A 17,257-nucleotide genomic window follows, 5' to 3' on the forward strand; every position below is an offset into this window, starting at 1 on the left:
TTATGATAAGAACTCTAATCTTTTCCTATTTTTATTCTGATTGTTGATTATTCTGATTGTTTTATTTTCTTGTTCATTGTGTCATAAATCACATTTTAACACATCTGCTACGCATAATAATAGTAATGATAATTAATAACAGTAACCACAATGTTATTCTTATTCTTATTCTTATTATTATTATTATTCTTATTATTATTTATTTTTTTAATTTTTTATTGTTCCTAAACTCTGCGAGCATAAATTGGATAAACTTAAAGTTGATTTACCTAAAAATTAGACTCAAGTACAGTACTTGGGTAAATTTGCTTCGTTACTTTCCTGTACTGGTGTGTGTGTGTGTGTGTGTGTGTGTGTGTGTGTGTGTGTGTGTGTGTGTGATTACGTTGGGAGATCGAACGTCGTCATCGTTCGGTTCTAAAGTCATTATGATGCGATCAGAGTTTATCGTTCCAAAGTGTGTGAACACTCACAGGTGCTGAGTCAATTTTCATTTTAATCCTGACAGCACAGAGACGACGACGCATCAATACTTAAGAAACAAAACTCAAAACTATCAAAAACGCTAAAGTTTTGCTATCCGACGACACAAGCTCATTTCTGTCCTCTTAAAGTAAAGGTAAGCCATTTCATCTCACATTTGTTAAAAAACAAACAAACAAAAAACAAAAAAACAAAACCCACACCAGTGAGCAGAGAAACTGTATCTCTATATGATTCTACATTTCTGTAATATGAGAATTTTTTGTCAAATTTATATTTAGACTGTGTGTGAAGCAGTGAAAAGTGTTATAATATTTTGTTATAATGAGTCAAAACATCTTTCAAGAAAATACAATCCACTCATGGCCATGAATGATCCCTAAAATCCAGTCCCAAAACAATATTTTTAGATTTAATTTGAGTTTAAATCATTCTTAGTTTCATGCACAGAAGGGAAGTTGCTTTAAGACCATTAGGACTATAAACGATATTGATGTACTTGAGTAAATAGATATTATGTTCAATGAATCATAACATGATAAATGCAAAGATTTGTGGCAGTGGTTCATTTTGTGTTGTGTTTAATCTCTGACTGCTAGATAGCAGTGTTGTTATCTCTAATTTCATAAAACAGACAACTTTTTAAACTCACAGATTTTATGTATACGGTTGGATGTTTTTCCATACTATGACAGTTTAATTAAAATTGGTGTGAGTTGCAGAGTTTTGGAGATATTGGCGATACAGATGTCTACCTTTTCTAAAGTATTATGGAGCTAAATGAAACCCAGCTTGTGGAGCCGAAAGCACCCAAGAAATACATGTGAAAAACTCAACAGTAATGTCTCTGTAATCCACAAATAATTCACAGATAATGTTTCATGTAGGAACTATTTTCTGTCTACCACACTACACCTGCCAACCACATCGCCAAGCAGAAGGACGCGTTACGCAGCTACTCACGGATGAGAGGTTAAAGCCAAGGAGGACGCCATTAATGCTGTCACGACCACGAGCCTCTCGTCCATGAGCAGATGCACGCTTCCTTTTGTGCTTTGATATGATTGGCGGGTTTAGTTCAGTACAAAGAAAAAGTCGCTACTTTAAGCTGCTCGGAGCAAAGTCTGTCAATTATCTTGAATAACAGGGACATGATTTCTGGAAAGAGACATTTATCTTGAGTTTTTCAGATGTATGCTTCTGGCGCTTTGAGCACTACAAGCCAACTGACATCTAGAAGTCTAATAATTAGAAAAGTAATATTTAAAAGTGTATGACACGACTTGCTTTGTGTCAAAGAGTGACTGACCCCTCTGCGCTCTGTTGTGTAGTTTAAAAGTCATGCCACGAAGAACCAGCCAACTAGAATCCATCGGATACTACGACATTGAGGGAACGCCATCCGTTTCCTACAAGGAGACCCCTCATAGGTGCGCTGATGTCAGCATTTTTATGTATTTGTTACACAGGTATGTATGTGTTTAATGCAGTCATGTGTTCTTAATTATGCAGCTTCAAAGCTCTCACTCTTTTCTCATCTTTATTACATACAGGATTTTCAGAAGACGGCGGAACCGTTCAGAGTCCCCTAGAAGACAGAGCATCAGCTCCATGAGCATCAACAGTGACAACAGTTATTTTGGCGACATCGAGAGTAACTACAGCTTTGACAGCAACAAAAGCAGAAACAGCAACAGAAACCATGTCAGCAGCCACAATGACAGCAGGACCGACAACAGCAACAACATTAACAACGGCTATAGCAACTTCAACGATAGAAGAGAAAGCAACAGCAGGCGCTCCATCCGGTTTTACCTGAAGATTTTTGGCTTTCTTTTCTTCATTCTGCCCTTGTGTTTTGGTAAATGATCTCTCCATTCCACAATCAATCATAATATCGAGCACATTAGCTTGTGAGTTTTGGAGATTTCTGTCTTTTGAATAAAATATCTGACCTTGTTTCTCTCTATCCATCAGGATTTGCATACTTGAGTAGCAAAGTCCTCTATTCACGAACCAAAGACTCACCGGTCCCACCTACGATCTTGGATATGGTATGACCAGATATTCTTTGAAATAGATATTTCTTTTTATTCTTCTTCCTGTGTACCCTAGAGATGTTCCAATACCATTTTTTGCCTTCCTGACATGGATTCTGATACATGAACTTTGTGTTTCAGTGAATACCGAGTACCTACACTGCACAAAATTAAGACGGGATTAAAACAAGTTTAATTTAATGTTAAGATAAGTGCTCATGAGAGTTTAGCATAACTGAGTTTAAAATTAGTAAATCCAGTTTTAAAATTAAGCAGAGCTGTGTTGCACAATTTAAAACTAATTTTCGTTCAGTAAATCCAAGTTTATTGACGCAAACCAAAATGATAGTTTTATCAGTATGGAGACCCTTTAATTAAAACTACTTAAATTAAAATAAATAGATATATTACAATGTTTGCTAGCTAGGTAAATAGTTCATTAGGTATGTTAGCCTACTCCTGATGGTACACTGTAAGTTGATTAGCTGTCAGTTGTCCGTCAACGTAAAGCTAAGCCTGTTATCTTGAAAACAGAAGCCGACTACTGAGAAAATACACACTCTGAAGTTGGAGTTCCATGACTGCCTGCCAGACTCCATTAACATATTGATCGATTTTACCAGTTAGAAACATCTACTAAAAGATTATTGATGATATTTTATCATTCATAAACAGAGACTTACTCATTTGGCAAACAGTTGGTATTAATTTAGACTCTGATAAACCTGAAACAGACAAATGAAAACAGTTGCTCCAGACCAGAAGAGAAATTTCAACATGCTGGCTATAATGTTGTTTTGGAAACGCCAGTATTTCAACTTAGCATGTTTGCTGAATCACTGAATCTGATAATATACCATGGTCATTTAATGATTTAGTACGGTAAATATATTACATATTTCTCCTTTAAAGTTAATACTGAATTACATTTTTAGTTGTAGTAAATTAGACTGAGTTAATTGAGAAGAGAGATTTAAATAAAGCCTCCCTAATTTTAAGCTGGTTTAAAATGGTGCAGTAAAATGTAAAGTTAAACCATCACTTAATTGGGTTTAAAAAATTATCCTTGTTTGTGCAACCAAGCCTAAAAAATAAGTCTCTTTTCCATACAGGACTTAAACGCAGGAGGTGAAGACGTAGCAAAGCACCTCCGAGAGCTTCAGGATGAGTTGCTCAGACTGAAGGAAAAGATGAACTACCTGCTTCCAGACGCGGACACTTGGCCCAACTTTGCGCTTGAGTCACAAGGCGAGACATCTAAATCCACCTTGCCATTTTCAATTTCAATTCAAACAACTTTATTAGCATGAACAAAATATGGTTTTGCCAAAGCAGCTAACATAGAATTCTTAACATATTCATTACATATTACATTTTCACACATTTTCTGTCAGATTGTGATTCACAACGTTTTGAGATTGCTTTTTCACTTTCCTTTTGCATGTTTTTGTGTGCAGGTGCCAGAGTTTTACAGTATTCAAAAACTTATCTGACAAAAGACGAGGGGATGACATGTTTTGGGATACCCATCTGGAACTCACCTGTAAGGCCAAGGATGGTTATTCAGGTAGGAAATAAATGCAAAAACAGATGGTTATGTGGTATGGTTATATCATATTATAGTTGGTATTATTTTCTTGCTACGTACAACACATGCATAAATTATCTTTTTTACTTTCTCTCCTCAGGGACACACACCTCTGAGGCCAGGATGTTGCTGGGCCTTTGCAGGTGGCCGTGGGCATTTATCCATCGCCCTGTCCCACCCTGTCACCATCAGCCATGTTACATTAGGTCACATCGCAAAGAGCTTGTCCCCAACTGGTACTATTATTAGCGCCCCAAGAGAGTTTTCAGTCTACGTAAGTCACAATTTTAATGTTAATACACTGCAGACATCCTCAGTTTCACTGTCTCATAGAGGGAGAACAACAAGGTGGTCAACTGATTCTGTTGCTTTTTCTCTTGAAGGGACTGGAAACTCAAGACGATGAAGGGACCAAACTCGGCACCTTTCTTTATAATCAGGACGGGGACTCAGTGCAGACTTTCAAAATACCTGTAAGTATAATACCATGCAATTAAACGCATGCACTTCCCTACTGTCTTTGCGTATCTGTCCTTATAGTATTAATGTTATCCCTTATTTTACATCCTCTCATTTTTGACCATCCAGACTAACTCTGCTCATTTCTCTTGTCTCTCAGGATCATAAAAAAGGTGTCTACAACTACGTAAAGTTCCAAGTTGAGAGCAACTGGGGCCATCCGGACTACTCCTGTCTGTACAGATTCAGGGTCCATGGGAAGCTGCAATAAATGCAAAAAAAAAAAAAAAAAAAAAAAAAAAATTTATTAAAAAAAAAAAAAAAAAAAAAAGGGATGTCTTGCTGAATGCAGTGTGTCTCTTAAAATTTCAAAAGTAAAGAACACCTTGGCTGCTTGGTGAAAATGAGAGTGAAGAAAACTGCAGGACTGATCTCCATTTACATCTGCTCTGTTAAAACAAAACTGACTGAAAATGTTTTACATGCAGCTATAATTTCTCTTGTTCAGGTTAATATTTTTACACAAAGAGGTGGAATCTACATTACATCTTTATCTATTCAAAGTAGTGTCTCAAATAAATCAAGGTAATTGATTTGAAACAACTTTCCAATTTTATAAGATGTGTCCCACCAGTACTAATTAGACTACTTTTTCCACCACTGGTACCCTCTGAACAACCCAAAATTAAAAAAATATCACACATGATAAGGATTTTACTACATACATCAAAAAGTGTTTACTTTTTTAGTTACACACACACATATATATATGTGTGTATATATATATATATATATATATGTGTGTGTGTGTATATATATATATATATATATATATATATATATATATATATATATATATATATATATATATATTTATTAATATAAATAATATTTTATACATATTATTTTTACTGCATACATCATAATATAAGTATATTTTTGTAATTACACGTTATTTATTAAGATAAATTATTGATATTTTTCAAAAGTAATTAATACAATTTTAACGATTTCGTCACCGGAAGTAAAACACTTCTATATCCGGGTTACCGGGTGTTTACGATCCTGGAGGCTAATGCTAACTGTCGAGAGAGAAATGTACCTGTACGTCGTATGAAACAACCACTTTGCTCACCACAAATGGCATCTCAGATCCCAATAACCGTCAGGGCGCAGCCGGTGGCCGCCAGCTCTGCTGCTCTCCGGGGGAAGAAACGTCCCGGCAGCCCCGCGGTGTCTGTCGCTGCGCAGGGCGGCGGGAGCAGCAGCAACAGCAGCAACAAGAAAAAGAAAGGACCGCTGACGACGACACCAACAACACAGACACAGGTGAGATTTATTAGTGTCTAGATTATCCATAAACCATTTTGACTGTATGAGCTGTCGTCTGTCTGTGTATGTATCTGTTTCATACACGATTCTTGTCTGCACAGAGAAGCTAAAACAACTGCTGACAAAGGTACTCAAAGTTCAGAGTAACGGTATTGACAGTAAAATAAACACAGCGTGTTGTTCAGATGTACCAGACAAATTAAATGTGCAAGGAAATGCAAAAAAAAAATAGGCAACTGAGGTTGCATTGCATCAACTAAGATGCAATGCACATAAGTTGCACATGTGACTTTCATTACTGAATATTTTTAAACTAACTTTATTAAACATCTTCAAATAACAAGCATTGACTTGGTAAAACTTGCGTAACAAAAAAGGTGTGAAGATATTTAGTGTACTGTCATACAGGAGTAAACAAGAAAGAAAATCTTCACATTTAAGAAACTAGTCAATTAATTATTACAGCTATAAACCACTCACACATTCTGTTGTTAATATAAAAAGATGTGCCCGAGATTCAATATTTTATTTGACAAAATATAAATAGGCCCACATTACTATCCAAATCTAGCCTTATTCTTAAGAATTCACTGCAGACTTTTCTTTTGATCAGTTGAACATGTCAGTAAGTGGTAGGACTGACTAAAAAGACTGACCAGTTATCAAAACAATTTCAAATTATTTTTCTGATGATCAGCTCCATAAGTATTAGACACCCTTTAACCCTGGCGTTTGTTCATGAGGGCTGCACAATTAGTTATAATCGCAATAAAACTGCAATATGGCAAATATCCAAAACCAAATCATAATTTTTTTTTTTAAAAAGGAAAATGCATGAGAAAACTGCAGTTTAATGAGGGACTGTAGTGCTGCATATATAACCTGGCCTCAAAATCTTGTTCTCACCATGTTTGTTTGGTACAGACCCCAAAAAATATCAGATTGTCACATTTGAAATATTTTTTTAATAGGTTTTTTTTAGAGAACATGAAAATTGTAATACAAAACTGCTAAATAAGTAAATACCCTTTTTCAGTTGTGACCACTATAAATAATTTTATATATGTCATAACAGCTACATATGCCGACGTGTTAACCTGTATCTTCAAGGTTCATGCTAAACTGCGTTTAGCCAACTTTAGACTTGGTTTACATTCAAAGCATATGTAAAACAAGCAGCTTAGAGCCAAATGGGATCAGCGTTTGTCTGATGGGGTATCGTGTTTCATGTTTCATAAGATAACAGCAGTGGAGTCGGTGGCTGAGGCGAAGACAGTGGCAACAGCTGACAGTGGTCCAGCTGCCACGACAGAGTCCACAGCAAAGCCTCCGCCATTCAAAGACCCCGCATTCATGGTGAGTGTCTGTGTCCATCTGGGTTTAAATTTATCTGCTTCTTTTGCTTTTCCCTCAATTCATGCTCCTGATTTTTTTTCCTCTCTTCATCTTGGCAGCATTCTGGGATTGGTGGAGCGGCAGCAGGTAAAAAGAACAGGACCTGGAAGAATCTCAAACAGATTCTGGCTTTGGAGCGAACACTACCTTGGAAGCTCAGTGATCCCAACTGTAAGTTTTTGGATATTCAGAAAGCTACCAAAGTTAAGCTTATATTTTACATTCTGCATCCAACAATTATTTTCATTATTGATTAATTGAAAAGCAGCAAATCCTTATGTTTATGATGCTGGAAGCAGCAAAAGTTGACCATTTTTGTTTGAAAAATGACTGAAACAATTATTAAAATAATTGGCAACTAAATTTTCACTCAGCCAAGCAATCGATTAATTGACTAATTGTTGCAACTCTATTCTCTGTTCACAGACTACAACATTGATGCCCCTCCCTCCTTGAAGCCTACCAAGAAATACTCCGACATCTCTGGGCTCCCTGTGAGTAATCACTTAGCTAAAACCCTCTTTGTACAATAAACAAAATTATTTAATTACGCAAGACCTGTCTATAGCTGAACACTTTCTCTTGTCCTTCTTTAGGCAAACTACACAGACCCTCAGACAAAACTACGCTTCACATCCTCTGAGGAGTTCTCCTACATCCGCCTCCTCCCCACTGATGTTGTTACGGGCTACCTGGCCCTTCGAAAGGCAACTTGCATCGTACCCTGACAGCGGAGCAAGGCTTGAAACCTGAAACAGGGGCAAACTGGAACTGAGCTCATGTCAGTGAAGGGAGCTGTTGGGCTGGTCAGGACACTGAGCACAGGCTGCTCACAGAGAAGAGGCAAAATTGTGAACGCCACTGAAAGGACAAGTGCTGGAGCTCACAGGCTGGCCACTGCTGAACATTTGCACTGCTGTCTTTTACGAGACAGTCTTAACTTTTAGGTTAAGTATCCTTTAATATGTCTTCCCATTCAGTGTTCCTATAAACCCTGGGGCATGGTTGTGCACAGCTGTTTCTCATGTACTGAATATAAACATTTAATCCAGGAATGCCCCCTTTTAGCAGCAACTGTCACCAGTGGTGTAAGTTCAGTCAGGTTGGGGTTGAGAAATGTTGTAGACAGAAAGTGTCAAAGCTGTTTGAATGAATTTGTCCATTTCAGATTGACTGTAAGTCACTTTTTTTTAAGGAGCTAATTAAAGCTGTGTTTAAGTGTGATTTCAATGTGTCTTTCATCTGTATATTCTTGTAGGTTTCTCAAAATTTCTGGCTGAAATTTGCTTCAATCTCAAATTGGCTTATATGAGAACTTGGTCCAGACTGATACTGGACTTTAAAGGGGGCTACGTGGATACAGATATAAGGGAGTTAAAAAATATATCAGCCAATATAGCTATGATCCTTCAAATGCAGTTATCAAACACTTGTGTCATTTACAGTTTTTAACAATAAATTTGTCCAAAATTACATCAGGACATTGAGACAGTCAACCTTCAGTGGTATTTTTGAATACATTTTTAAGTCTAAATTAAAAACAAAAAAAAAAATACAAATAGAATAAAATATGTAAGGAATAAAGCACAAACATCGTGTCATTATTGAGAAATAAACACTGACAGGGTGATGCAGGTTTATTTCACAATAATGACCCACTCACAGTACATTATCCCACTTATTACACAGCTCAGAAAAGTCAATAATTTGACACAAAATTAATTTAAAAAATGATTTTATAGTTCCACCAGAGTCGATGATCAGAACTGCATCCATAGCAACATCCTGCTATTCAGAAACAGACAGAGTGTGACAAATGACCAATCGAAATCGAGTATTTAACAAAGCTGTTTAATAAATATATCTATTGAAACAGAATTAAGAAAAAGGATCAAATATACATAAAAGGCCACTGATATATCGGTCAGGCTGAAATGACAACCTTTAATCACCCTTACTCGACACTGATGACATTGACAATGAATGCCTTAAATCAAAACATCCACCCCTTCTTTTATACGCAGTACCCTGAATATATGTAAGCTATGCAAATGTGTCTGGGCAAAGAATCAACACGCAGGCCTAATTTCACATGTGTCATATGTAAATGTAGAATTGGTTCCACACGGTGTTAATTCCACAGCTGTATTTGATATATGATTTGCTCTTGGACTGGTAGAGCGAGCATGTCTCATTAATCACACACGGCGGCCATACAGGATCATTTCCATGGTATATTTCACGCTCCTTTTCACAAACTCGATTAATGAGGACCAGTGGATTTCTCATGTGAATGATTCCTATTATCCAAAAAACTAAGAATACGAGCACCTGCACAGTCTTTCAGGGTCAGGAGCTTAAAAATCAAACCTACAACCTCTTTAAGTCTCCAACCACTGAGATATGACTTCTTACCTGTTGAGATGGAGAGAAACACTTGCCAACCTAAATAATAATTCTTCAGCTCCTGCAGTTTGTTCTTGAAGCTTTGTTTACACAGAACATACACAGCGCCCTGCAGGTATATTTTATCAATAAAGAATAATAAGACAAAATCATCAGGATACTGCTATTGTGCATGTTAGCTCACTGGAAAGGCTCTGCTGCACTACATGACACAGGACCTTAATCAATATCATTGATAACACCCGTGTTTACCTTACTTGTTCATATCAGTATGGCTGCTGTGAAAAAGGTCTACAATGAGAGACTTTATTGAAATAATTAATTTGTGTCTCAAAATAATGAGGACCTTCCTTCAAAATCACGACTTGGTATCCTAAGTCATTATTTTGAGAAACTTTTTCATTGCTTTAAGATGCTAACTCATTATTTTAAGAAAATTAAGTCATTATTATGATGACTAAGGTTTCTCATTATTTTGAAATACGAACTCATTTTGAGAGAGCTTCTCATTATTTTGAGATACTTATTATTATTTAAGAAACTTTCACATTATGTTATATATTCATTTATTATTCTGGAACTTTTTCTCATCATATTTGCAGAAATGGGCTTCAGTAAGACAATGACTGAAACCAACTATAAATTGATCCTACAAATAAGTACTGCCTGTGTAGCCAAAGTCTTATATACTATACAACTATACAATATGCTCCTCTGTGCCATATGATTCCATTGTTTCCCAAAATGTATTAAAACACATAAATCAGTGACACTGTTGCAATGGGTGACAAGTTACAGAAATACATATTAGTATTTCTGCAAATGAGCAGTCTTGCTCATGCCTGAGTGTAAACTTCTCCCAGCTCTGGACTTTAGTGAAGCTGATGGAGGCAGTATAGTTTATCTATGAGAGTCAGAGCAGCATTTCCATTCCTGCTGTGACATCAAAACCTCAACATAGTGATTAATGAACAGTGCCAGGCCTTTCTGCTGCCCAAGCACACGACCCACCAGAGTGTGGCTGTGCCTGTCTGCAAGTGTGTGTGTGTGTGTGTGTGCATTTACATTTTGGGGGCATCTTTGCCATCTTTGTCTACTCATGAAAGTATACAGGGGTAGCATCAGTTTGTCTGTTTGTGTTTAGAGCTTAAAATTCTGTTACTTGTTTGCAAGGCTCTTAACAGTTTGGCACTGAACTTCACGGCCAACTTTTTGTTGTTTTATAATCCCTCACAATCTCTTAGATCCTGTGCTGACAATACAAACTATCACACAAATAAGAAAATTAAGGTGGCAGCTGAGCTTTTTTAAATTAATCACTAAAGCTGTAGAATACCCACCCCAAGGATATAAGCAGGGATGCGTCGTTACACATTCAGTATTGTTATCCAGTTCTGGCCAAATCACTGCACCAGATAATTTAACTTTGAGCGACATGCTGTAAAGAGAGATGTTCTGTGAGTAACACGGATGAGCAGCATGTGTCACATGAACAGTAGCTGAGTATGAGTGAGGCCCGTCAGCAGTGCTGTCATCACGACAGCTGTGTGGAGTTTGGTAAAAGAGCCAAGTGCTGACCAATCACAAATGTTCCTAAAAGTTCTCCGTGTGAAACAGTTTCACCGTTTGAACATGATGTCGTTTAGATGACAGGTTAAGCAAAGTGCATCCATACAAATGGTGTTATTAACAGCTTAGTTTTTTTAAAAGAGGGAAAATGCTAGTATTGGATTGGTATCAGTATCAGTGTTGGACATGAAAAAGTGGCAGTGGTTCATCCCTAGAGATGCAAACTTTGTGAATATCTTTAAACAACAATGGAAAACTTACAATGCCTGTAACTGTCACTCTACTTGTTTCCTTCTATTCTTTTACATATTCTATTGTTCTAATTACAGCTGCAATGATTAATCAATCAATTGATTATTAATTAACAAATAAATGAATCGCTAACTTTCGCTTTTGATGATCGATTAATTGATTTGAGTCATTTTTTAGTACGTTTGCACATATTTTTCAAGAGACAAGATTGTGAAAGGGTAAATTCATCAATTAAAAGTTTTGAGTCATTAAAAAAAAGAATGAATTCAGTGAATGTGAATATTGAATAGTGAATATTCTATACTCCTCTGACAGTAAACTGAATGTCTTTGAGTTGTAGATAAAACAAGACATTTGTGGATGTTGTCTTGGACTTTGAGAAACACTGATCAACATTTTTTTTCACAATAATCTGACATTTCATGGACCAAATAAATAATTGATTAATCAAGAAAATAACTGACAGATTAATCAATAATGAAAATTACTGTTAGTTGCATCCATTGTTCTTATGTCATCCTAGTTTTATTTCTCTTCTACATATCGTATTGTTCTTAGTATACGTGTTCATGCTTTTTGCTGCCTCTTTTATTTGCTATTCTTTTGGTTTCTTGGTTTGCATTTTTAATTTTCCTGTTTTTATTTATTCCCATTGTCTCTTCATTTTATTGTTATGAACTCTGTGCTGAATGATATTTGTTTAACATCAGGATTAGAGTTAAGATTAAGGAATGAACATTGTTATTAAAAGTCCACAAAAGTGTAGTAATATAAACCTGCCCTACATGAGTCTATATACAAATAGGAGTCTCACAGAGTGAAATACAGTATATGAAACATTTATTCACTCATTATGTAGCCAACAAACCCTGCAGGTACACAGATCTTTGCAGTGACACGTTGTCACCACCTGGGTGCGCCAGAGCTCCGCTCATTCTGCCCTCCAACCTCACTGGTTGTGTTTGGTGTCTCACAGGTTGCATGAGCGTTTCCATTTCTGAGCGAAGTCTGGGATTTATCCACTTGTACTGATGCAGGAGAGTGTGTGTATGTGTGTGTGTATATTCAGTAACAGCTCTGACACACATCAGCAGGTGATTAATAAATATTACCTACTAGTTTTCATGTGAACCTGGTAGTAATCTAATTAATATACCTGACATCATAAATATTTTAAATACAGCTGTTATAGTTTAGCAGACAAACACATCTTCATAAAAGTGACATATAAATATACTATAATAAAAAAATATGAGCTTATTTAAACAGGCTGATGACAATTATCACTAATTTTAACACAGGCACGGAAATGGATGTATAAGCAATCTAGGACTGTGGTCTAATCATATAATCACCATCATTAAGAATTTGATTGTGGTGTGCATAAAATGGCTCATCTTCCTGTGATGGAGGATTTTAGCACCTGCTCACAGGATGTGTGTTTTCAGGGAACGCACACACCAACTGAGCAGAAATCGACGAGTCACTCCTAATGTATAGCTACTTTGCTGAACTTCTGCAGACAAGTTTCTCTGACACTGGGGAGATGCACTCTGTGAACTAATGCCATCTTGGTGCTCATTTAGGTCCTGCCTGCCTGCGGGTTTTTGTCACTGTCACATTTTAGTGATGATGGAGACGGCATCTGTGCTGACAGTAATTATGTAGTTTCTTTCACTTCCCAGGACATGCCGCTTTTCCAGGACTGCGATTCACCTGTGTCATTGGACCCACTGACTATATACATACAGCAGTCCCTCCAGGAGTTCACAAGGGGTTTGCTGCAGCATAAAATGTCTGATTTCACGGCTGTGAAGGAAGCAATATCTTTTTAGAGCTCAGTCTCAGTGAAAACAGCACAAAATTATAAAATATAAAAATGCACAGAGCATTGATAAATGTCCACAACAATAACAAATGTGTTCTTTTCAGTACCTGTGACAAAATAAAAAATAAAATACAAAAAAGGTAAATAATAAAACACTAAGTCGGTTCATTGAGGTACACGCGTATGATGCTTGGGACAGCTATGATTGGCGAAACTCGTGAGAAGCTACAATGATTGGTCAAATTTGTGAAAAAGTTGGACAAAATTGCAAGGTCATGTAGAAGGTCATGCAGAATTCAATGAGATTGGCTGAATTTGCGTTAACTGCTGTTAACTTGCTTTAACTTAAAAAGTTAGCGTCCAGGCAGCCCTAAAATTTGCCAAAAAAAAGTTGCCAGAATTTGAAATGACCAGTTGAGGTTGAGTCAAATCAAACTTTTCTAGTCACATAAATTTGATATTAATTCAGTTGTACTTGAAAGAAAAATGTTCAATAAGCTTAAGATATAAAGTTAAACCAACAACTCTTCAGTCACACTGATGAAACATTACAAACACATTTGATTTCCTTTTACATTTTCTCAGTTTGAGGAGTCAGTTCTTCATTTTACACAAAGACATTACAGCTGCAGCTGCTCCTGTTGGAGCTAAATAGATTAATTAAATTTTATGTGTACTGGGGGTAAGAACTTACCATCAAAACAAGACATCACAACTTATCTTACAGTGCTTTAGAGACACACAGCAAGTTTTCATTATATATGTTTTCTTCAAACTATGAAAAAGAAGGCTCTCAGGAGAGTTTTAACACTCAAAGAATGCATGCTGGGAAGTCTGACAATATGCTGATGATGTTTCTTTAGAAACTTAATTTAATGAGTTGATTGAACTCAGTACATTTATTCAACTCATCATTTCAAATAAAAAGACTTCAGGTTAGAAGAACGTGTGTTTATAATTTCTTAAGTGCTCTGAACATAAATACAAGGAATTCTAAGGTTAATTATTTGAATATATATATAATTCTCATTGAAGTTAATGAGAAAAGATTAGTTGATTCCATTTAATTCATAATAATTATGATTTTTACCGTGTATAATTTGACAAATTTAGCTTCTTCAGGAATATGTGGTGGACAAGTTAGAAAACCTGATTTTCCTGAAGACCGGATCAGAGCTACAAAACTGTCACAACTGTACGGACGTAAGCACAAGACTTTTAAAACAAGTTGGGGAAAAGCTGTTGATAGAAGCCATACTTTACTTATCTGACATGTCTGACTTCTTAAAATATATGAGGAAAAATTCATGAGAACTATCCTCAAATGTCAAGTCAGAGAAATGGACTGCAGCCCCAGCTCTGGTAAGCTGATCGATAGACCAACTCCAGCGCCTGCTGAGCCAGCAGGGGAACTTTCATATTTATGTTTTTGACCTATTGGAACAGCAGAAAGTAGCATGGTGAACTTCTTCACTCCCTGTTAACAAAGACATACCAGCGTGGATTTGTTAGATGCTACTTCACTGTATAAATGATTTCACTTCAGCGGTTGAGCCACAGTGTTGATGGTGCACCTCACCTCCACAGTGGCTTCAACATGACCCCCAGCTAAAGGCAAAGATCAACCTTAAACACATGGAGAATGATCAAATTTTTAACTTGATTTGACAATGATCTTCCCACTGGCTGTATACAAACAAGGACCATGCCTGCAGAAGCTGATATCCAGGTAAGACATCTAGGAGAACTAAAACCCCTCACATCTTTGTAACTCCCCGTCACACCAGTCACATTCACTTTTTGCAGTGAATGGCAACGTGCAGGTAGATGTGAACAAAGGGCAGAGCTCCAAGTGCTGTCAAATTCTAGTCTGCACAATCCTCACATAACCTCTGTGTTAGAAACGGGAGGAGTGCAGCTGAAGCCTAAATCAAGTTCTGAACAACAGCTGGGACAGATCTGCCTGGCGATGCCAGAAGGCCTCTCCCTGCACTGCCACTCCATGTTTTTAACCACAGTGGCACAGCCAGTATTCAGCGCACACAAGGAAATCAACATGGCTACCCGTAGACTATACCTGATGAACAATTTCTCTCATGCCAGATGTTAAAATGTTAGTTGATAATAAGCCTACTGGTGGTTGGGTTGTATAGTGATGGTTTGATGTAATCCAGTATTTATAATTCAGTGGTGAACCGTGACTATTAGAGTCTGGAACTAAAGTGCGGCCAAAACTTCGCCAGGCTCACCAAAAATGCATCAAAATGGAAAAAAGATTTTGCTGGAATAAGTGGCAGGCACCCAGGTAGCTTGTGACATGTTTTTGTAGTATGTAGATGCCACATACAAAAACAAAACAAAACAAAAACAAACAGTAGGTAGCAGCAGTCACCACAGAATGGTAGCAGAATAAATAATATTTTTCCAAGAGGAAAAGGGATAATTGGGATAATTGCATTTACTCTGTTACTATTGTTTGGATAAGTTATAATTAAGTTTGTGTTTGATATTAAGAGCTGTAATAATCTATATGAATCATTCTGAGTTTCTTTTTATTGTCCTTATTTCTCTGTTTTAGTACCACACACATAATTACATGTATCATAGATCTCCAGTTATATTATTTCTGTCTACCAACGTAGTTCTGTCTGTGGTGCTGCACTATTAGAAGTAAGCAATCAATTTTGCTACCTAGCAAAAGCGTCTGTCTCGACTGCTTTGTCTCAAGCAGGATATCACTGGCCTTTGGGAAATCCTAAAGGGATTATTTTTAGTCCCACCTACCGCAAATCAAAATGAAATAGTCTTGTCTTTATGCTGTTAAAGTAAAAAAAAAGTTAAAGTTACACTGACCAGCTGCTGACTCTATTTACCACACAGATAAGAAAGGTGTATCAATCTTCTGATCTAACTCTCGGCAAGAAAGCCAATAAATGTATTTCCCAAAATGTCAAACTATTCCTTTAAAGGTTTTCTTCACTTTGTACCATATTATGGGGCCAAGAACCAGTGATGCTTTAGGAAGCAATTTCCTCTGAAACTCCTCTCTTGCTCGTTTTTTCCTTCAACATTCTTACAATGTCTTCGTGTGTGTGGCCATCTTTAATCGCTGCTTGTAGCAATCTTTGTTCTTCTACTTTTGTCTTGGGAAGCTTTTACCCTTCACCACCATCACAGGTGTACTTTGTCACTGCTTGTGTGGTTTGTGCCTGTCTGAACCGGGACAAACCACATGAAAACTGATGTTTAGCTGTAACTGATCGTGCCATGGCTGCCCACACAGTGACATGGTTTCATGGTTCATTTAGCCGAGAAAAAACACAGACAGCTGCCTCAAGGAGTTTTTTCGTCTCTCCCTGTTTGAATGCAGCCTGACTGAATGTGACGAGTTACCAGTTGTTATTGGGCCGTAGAGGTCAAACAGCAAAGTGTCATCAGATAGCTAATCAACTCATTCAGATATCATTACACTGGGCTAAATCCCTGTTAATCCCACTGAAGATCCCATCAGTGTTCCCTCACAGGTCAACTTGGGCCTCTGTGTGTGTATGTGTGCTCACATGTAGGCGTAAGGGACGGAGAGAAAGGTAATTCTTCATGTTGATAGACAATGATTGTCCTTCAATGGGCCACATTCACCGTCTCCTCTCTGTCCTCCTCTTCCTCTCCATTTTCCTGTCCTGTCCGCTCCTATCTCCCTCGCTCACCTTCCCTGTCTTCTCTCTCCTCTCATGGCTCCTCTTCTATCTCTGTTGGCTGGAGGATTAGCACTCTGCTTTGGTCTTTGATTGATAAGACTTCTGTCACTCCATCTGTCTATCTGTCTGTCTCCTTGCATGTTTGTGTCATCCCCTGCCTTCTCCTCCCTCTGTTTCTGCAGAGAGCAGAAGTGGAGGTACTGGTTCA

The 17,257-nt window shown here is 37.2% G+C and overlaps 2 protein-coding genes across 2 annotated transcripts; both read left to right on the forward strand.

The window, feature by feature from the left end:
- The first annotated feature begins 1,824 nt into the window (after window positions 1-1,824).
- LOC146321645 (SUN domain-containing protein 1-like) lies at window positions 1,825-4,840 on the forward strand. The gene is made up of 8 exons (XM_084725848.1): window positions 1,825-1,913; window positions 2,037-2,344; window positions 2,461-2,537; window positions 3,635-3,770; window positions 3,980-4,089; window positions 4,211-4,384; window positions 4,494-4,583; window positions 4,730-4,840. Exons 1-8 carry the CDS (start codon window positions 1,825-1,827, stop codon window positions 4,838-4,840), a joined length of 1,095 nt encoding a protein of 364 aa, XP_084581974.1.
- Window positions 4,841-5,694: 854 nt separating this feature from the next.
- On the forward strand, window positions 5,695-8,446 carry ino80c (INO80 complex subunit C). Its single transcript, XM_084725717.1, has 5 exons — window positions 5,695-5,898; window positions 7,141-7,257; window positions 7,356-7,467; window positions 7,723-7,790; window positions 7,893-8,446. Exons 1-5 carry the CDS (start codon window positions 5,710-5,712, stop codon window positions 8,022-8,024), a joined length of 618 nt encoding a protein of 205 aa, XP_084581843.1. The 5' UTR covers window positions 5,695-5,709; the 3' UTR covers window positions 8,025-8,446.
- The last annotated feature ends 8,811 nt before the right edge of the window (window positions 8,447-17,257 follow it).

This window comes from Lutjanus erythropterus, chromosome 9, assembly GCF_056507025.1.
Source record: "Lutjanus erythropterus isolate fLutEry1 chromosome 9, fLutEry1.hap2, whole genome shotgun sequence".
In the NCBI taxonomy this organism is placed as follows: domain Eukaryota; kingdom Metazoa; phylum Chordata; class Actinopteri; order Lutjaniformes; family Lutjanidae; genus Lutjanus; species Lutjanus erythropterus.

Excerpts from the sequence above, each read along its gene's own strand:
- LOC146321645 (XM_084725848.1), top strand. The coding sequence starts at position 1,825 with ATGCCACGAAGAACCAGCCAACTAGAATCCATCGGATACTACGACATT. Across the intron at positions 2,345-2,460 it reads CATTCTGCCCTTGTGTTTTG|GATTTGCATACTTGAGTAGC; the intron begins GTAAATGATCTC and ends TCTATCCATCAG. Across the intron at positions 3,771-3,979 it reads CTTTGCGCTTGAGTCACAAG|GTGCCAGAGTTTTACAGTAT; the intron begins GCGAGACATCTA and ends TTTTGTGTGCAG.
- ino80c (XM_084725717.1), top strand. The coding sequence starts at position 5,710 with ATGGCATCTCAGATCCCAATAACCGTCAGGGCGCAGCCGGTGGCCGCC. Across the intron at positions 5,899-7,140 it reads CACCAACAACACAGACACAG|ATAACAGCAGTGGAGTCGGT; the intron begins GTGAGATTTATT and ends ATGTTTCATAAG. Across the intron at positions 7,468-7,722 it reads GAAGCTCAGTGATCCCAACT|ACTACAACATTGATGCCCCT; the intron begins GTAAGTTTTTGG and ends CTCTGTTCACAG.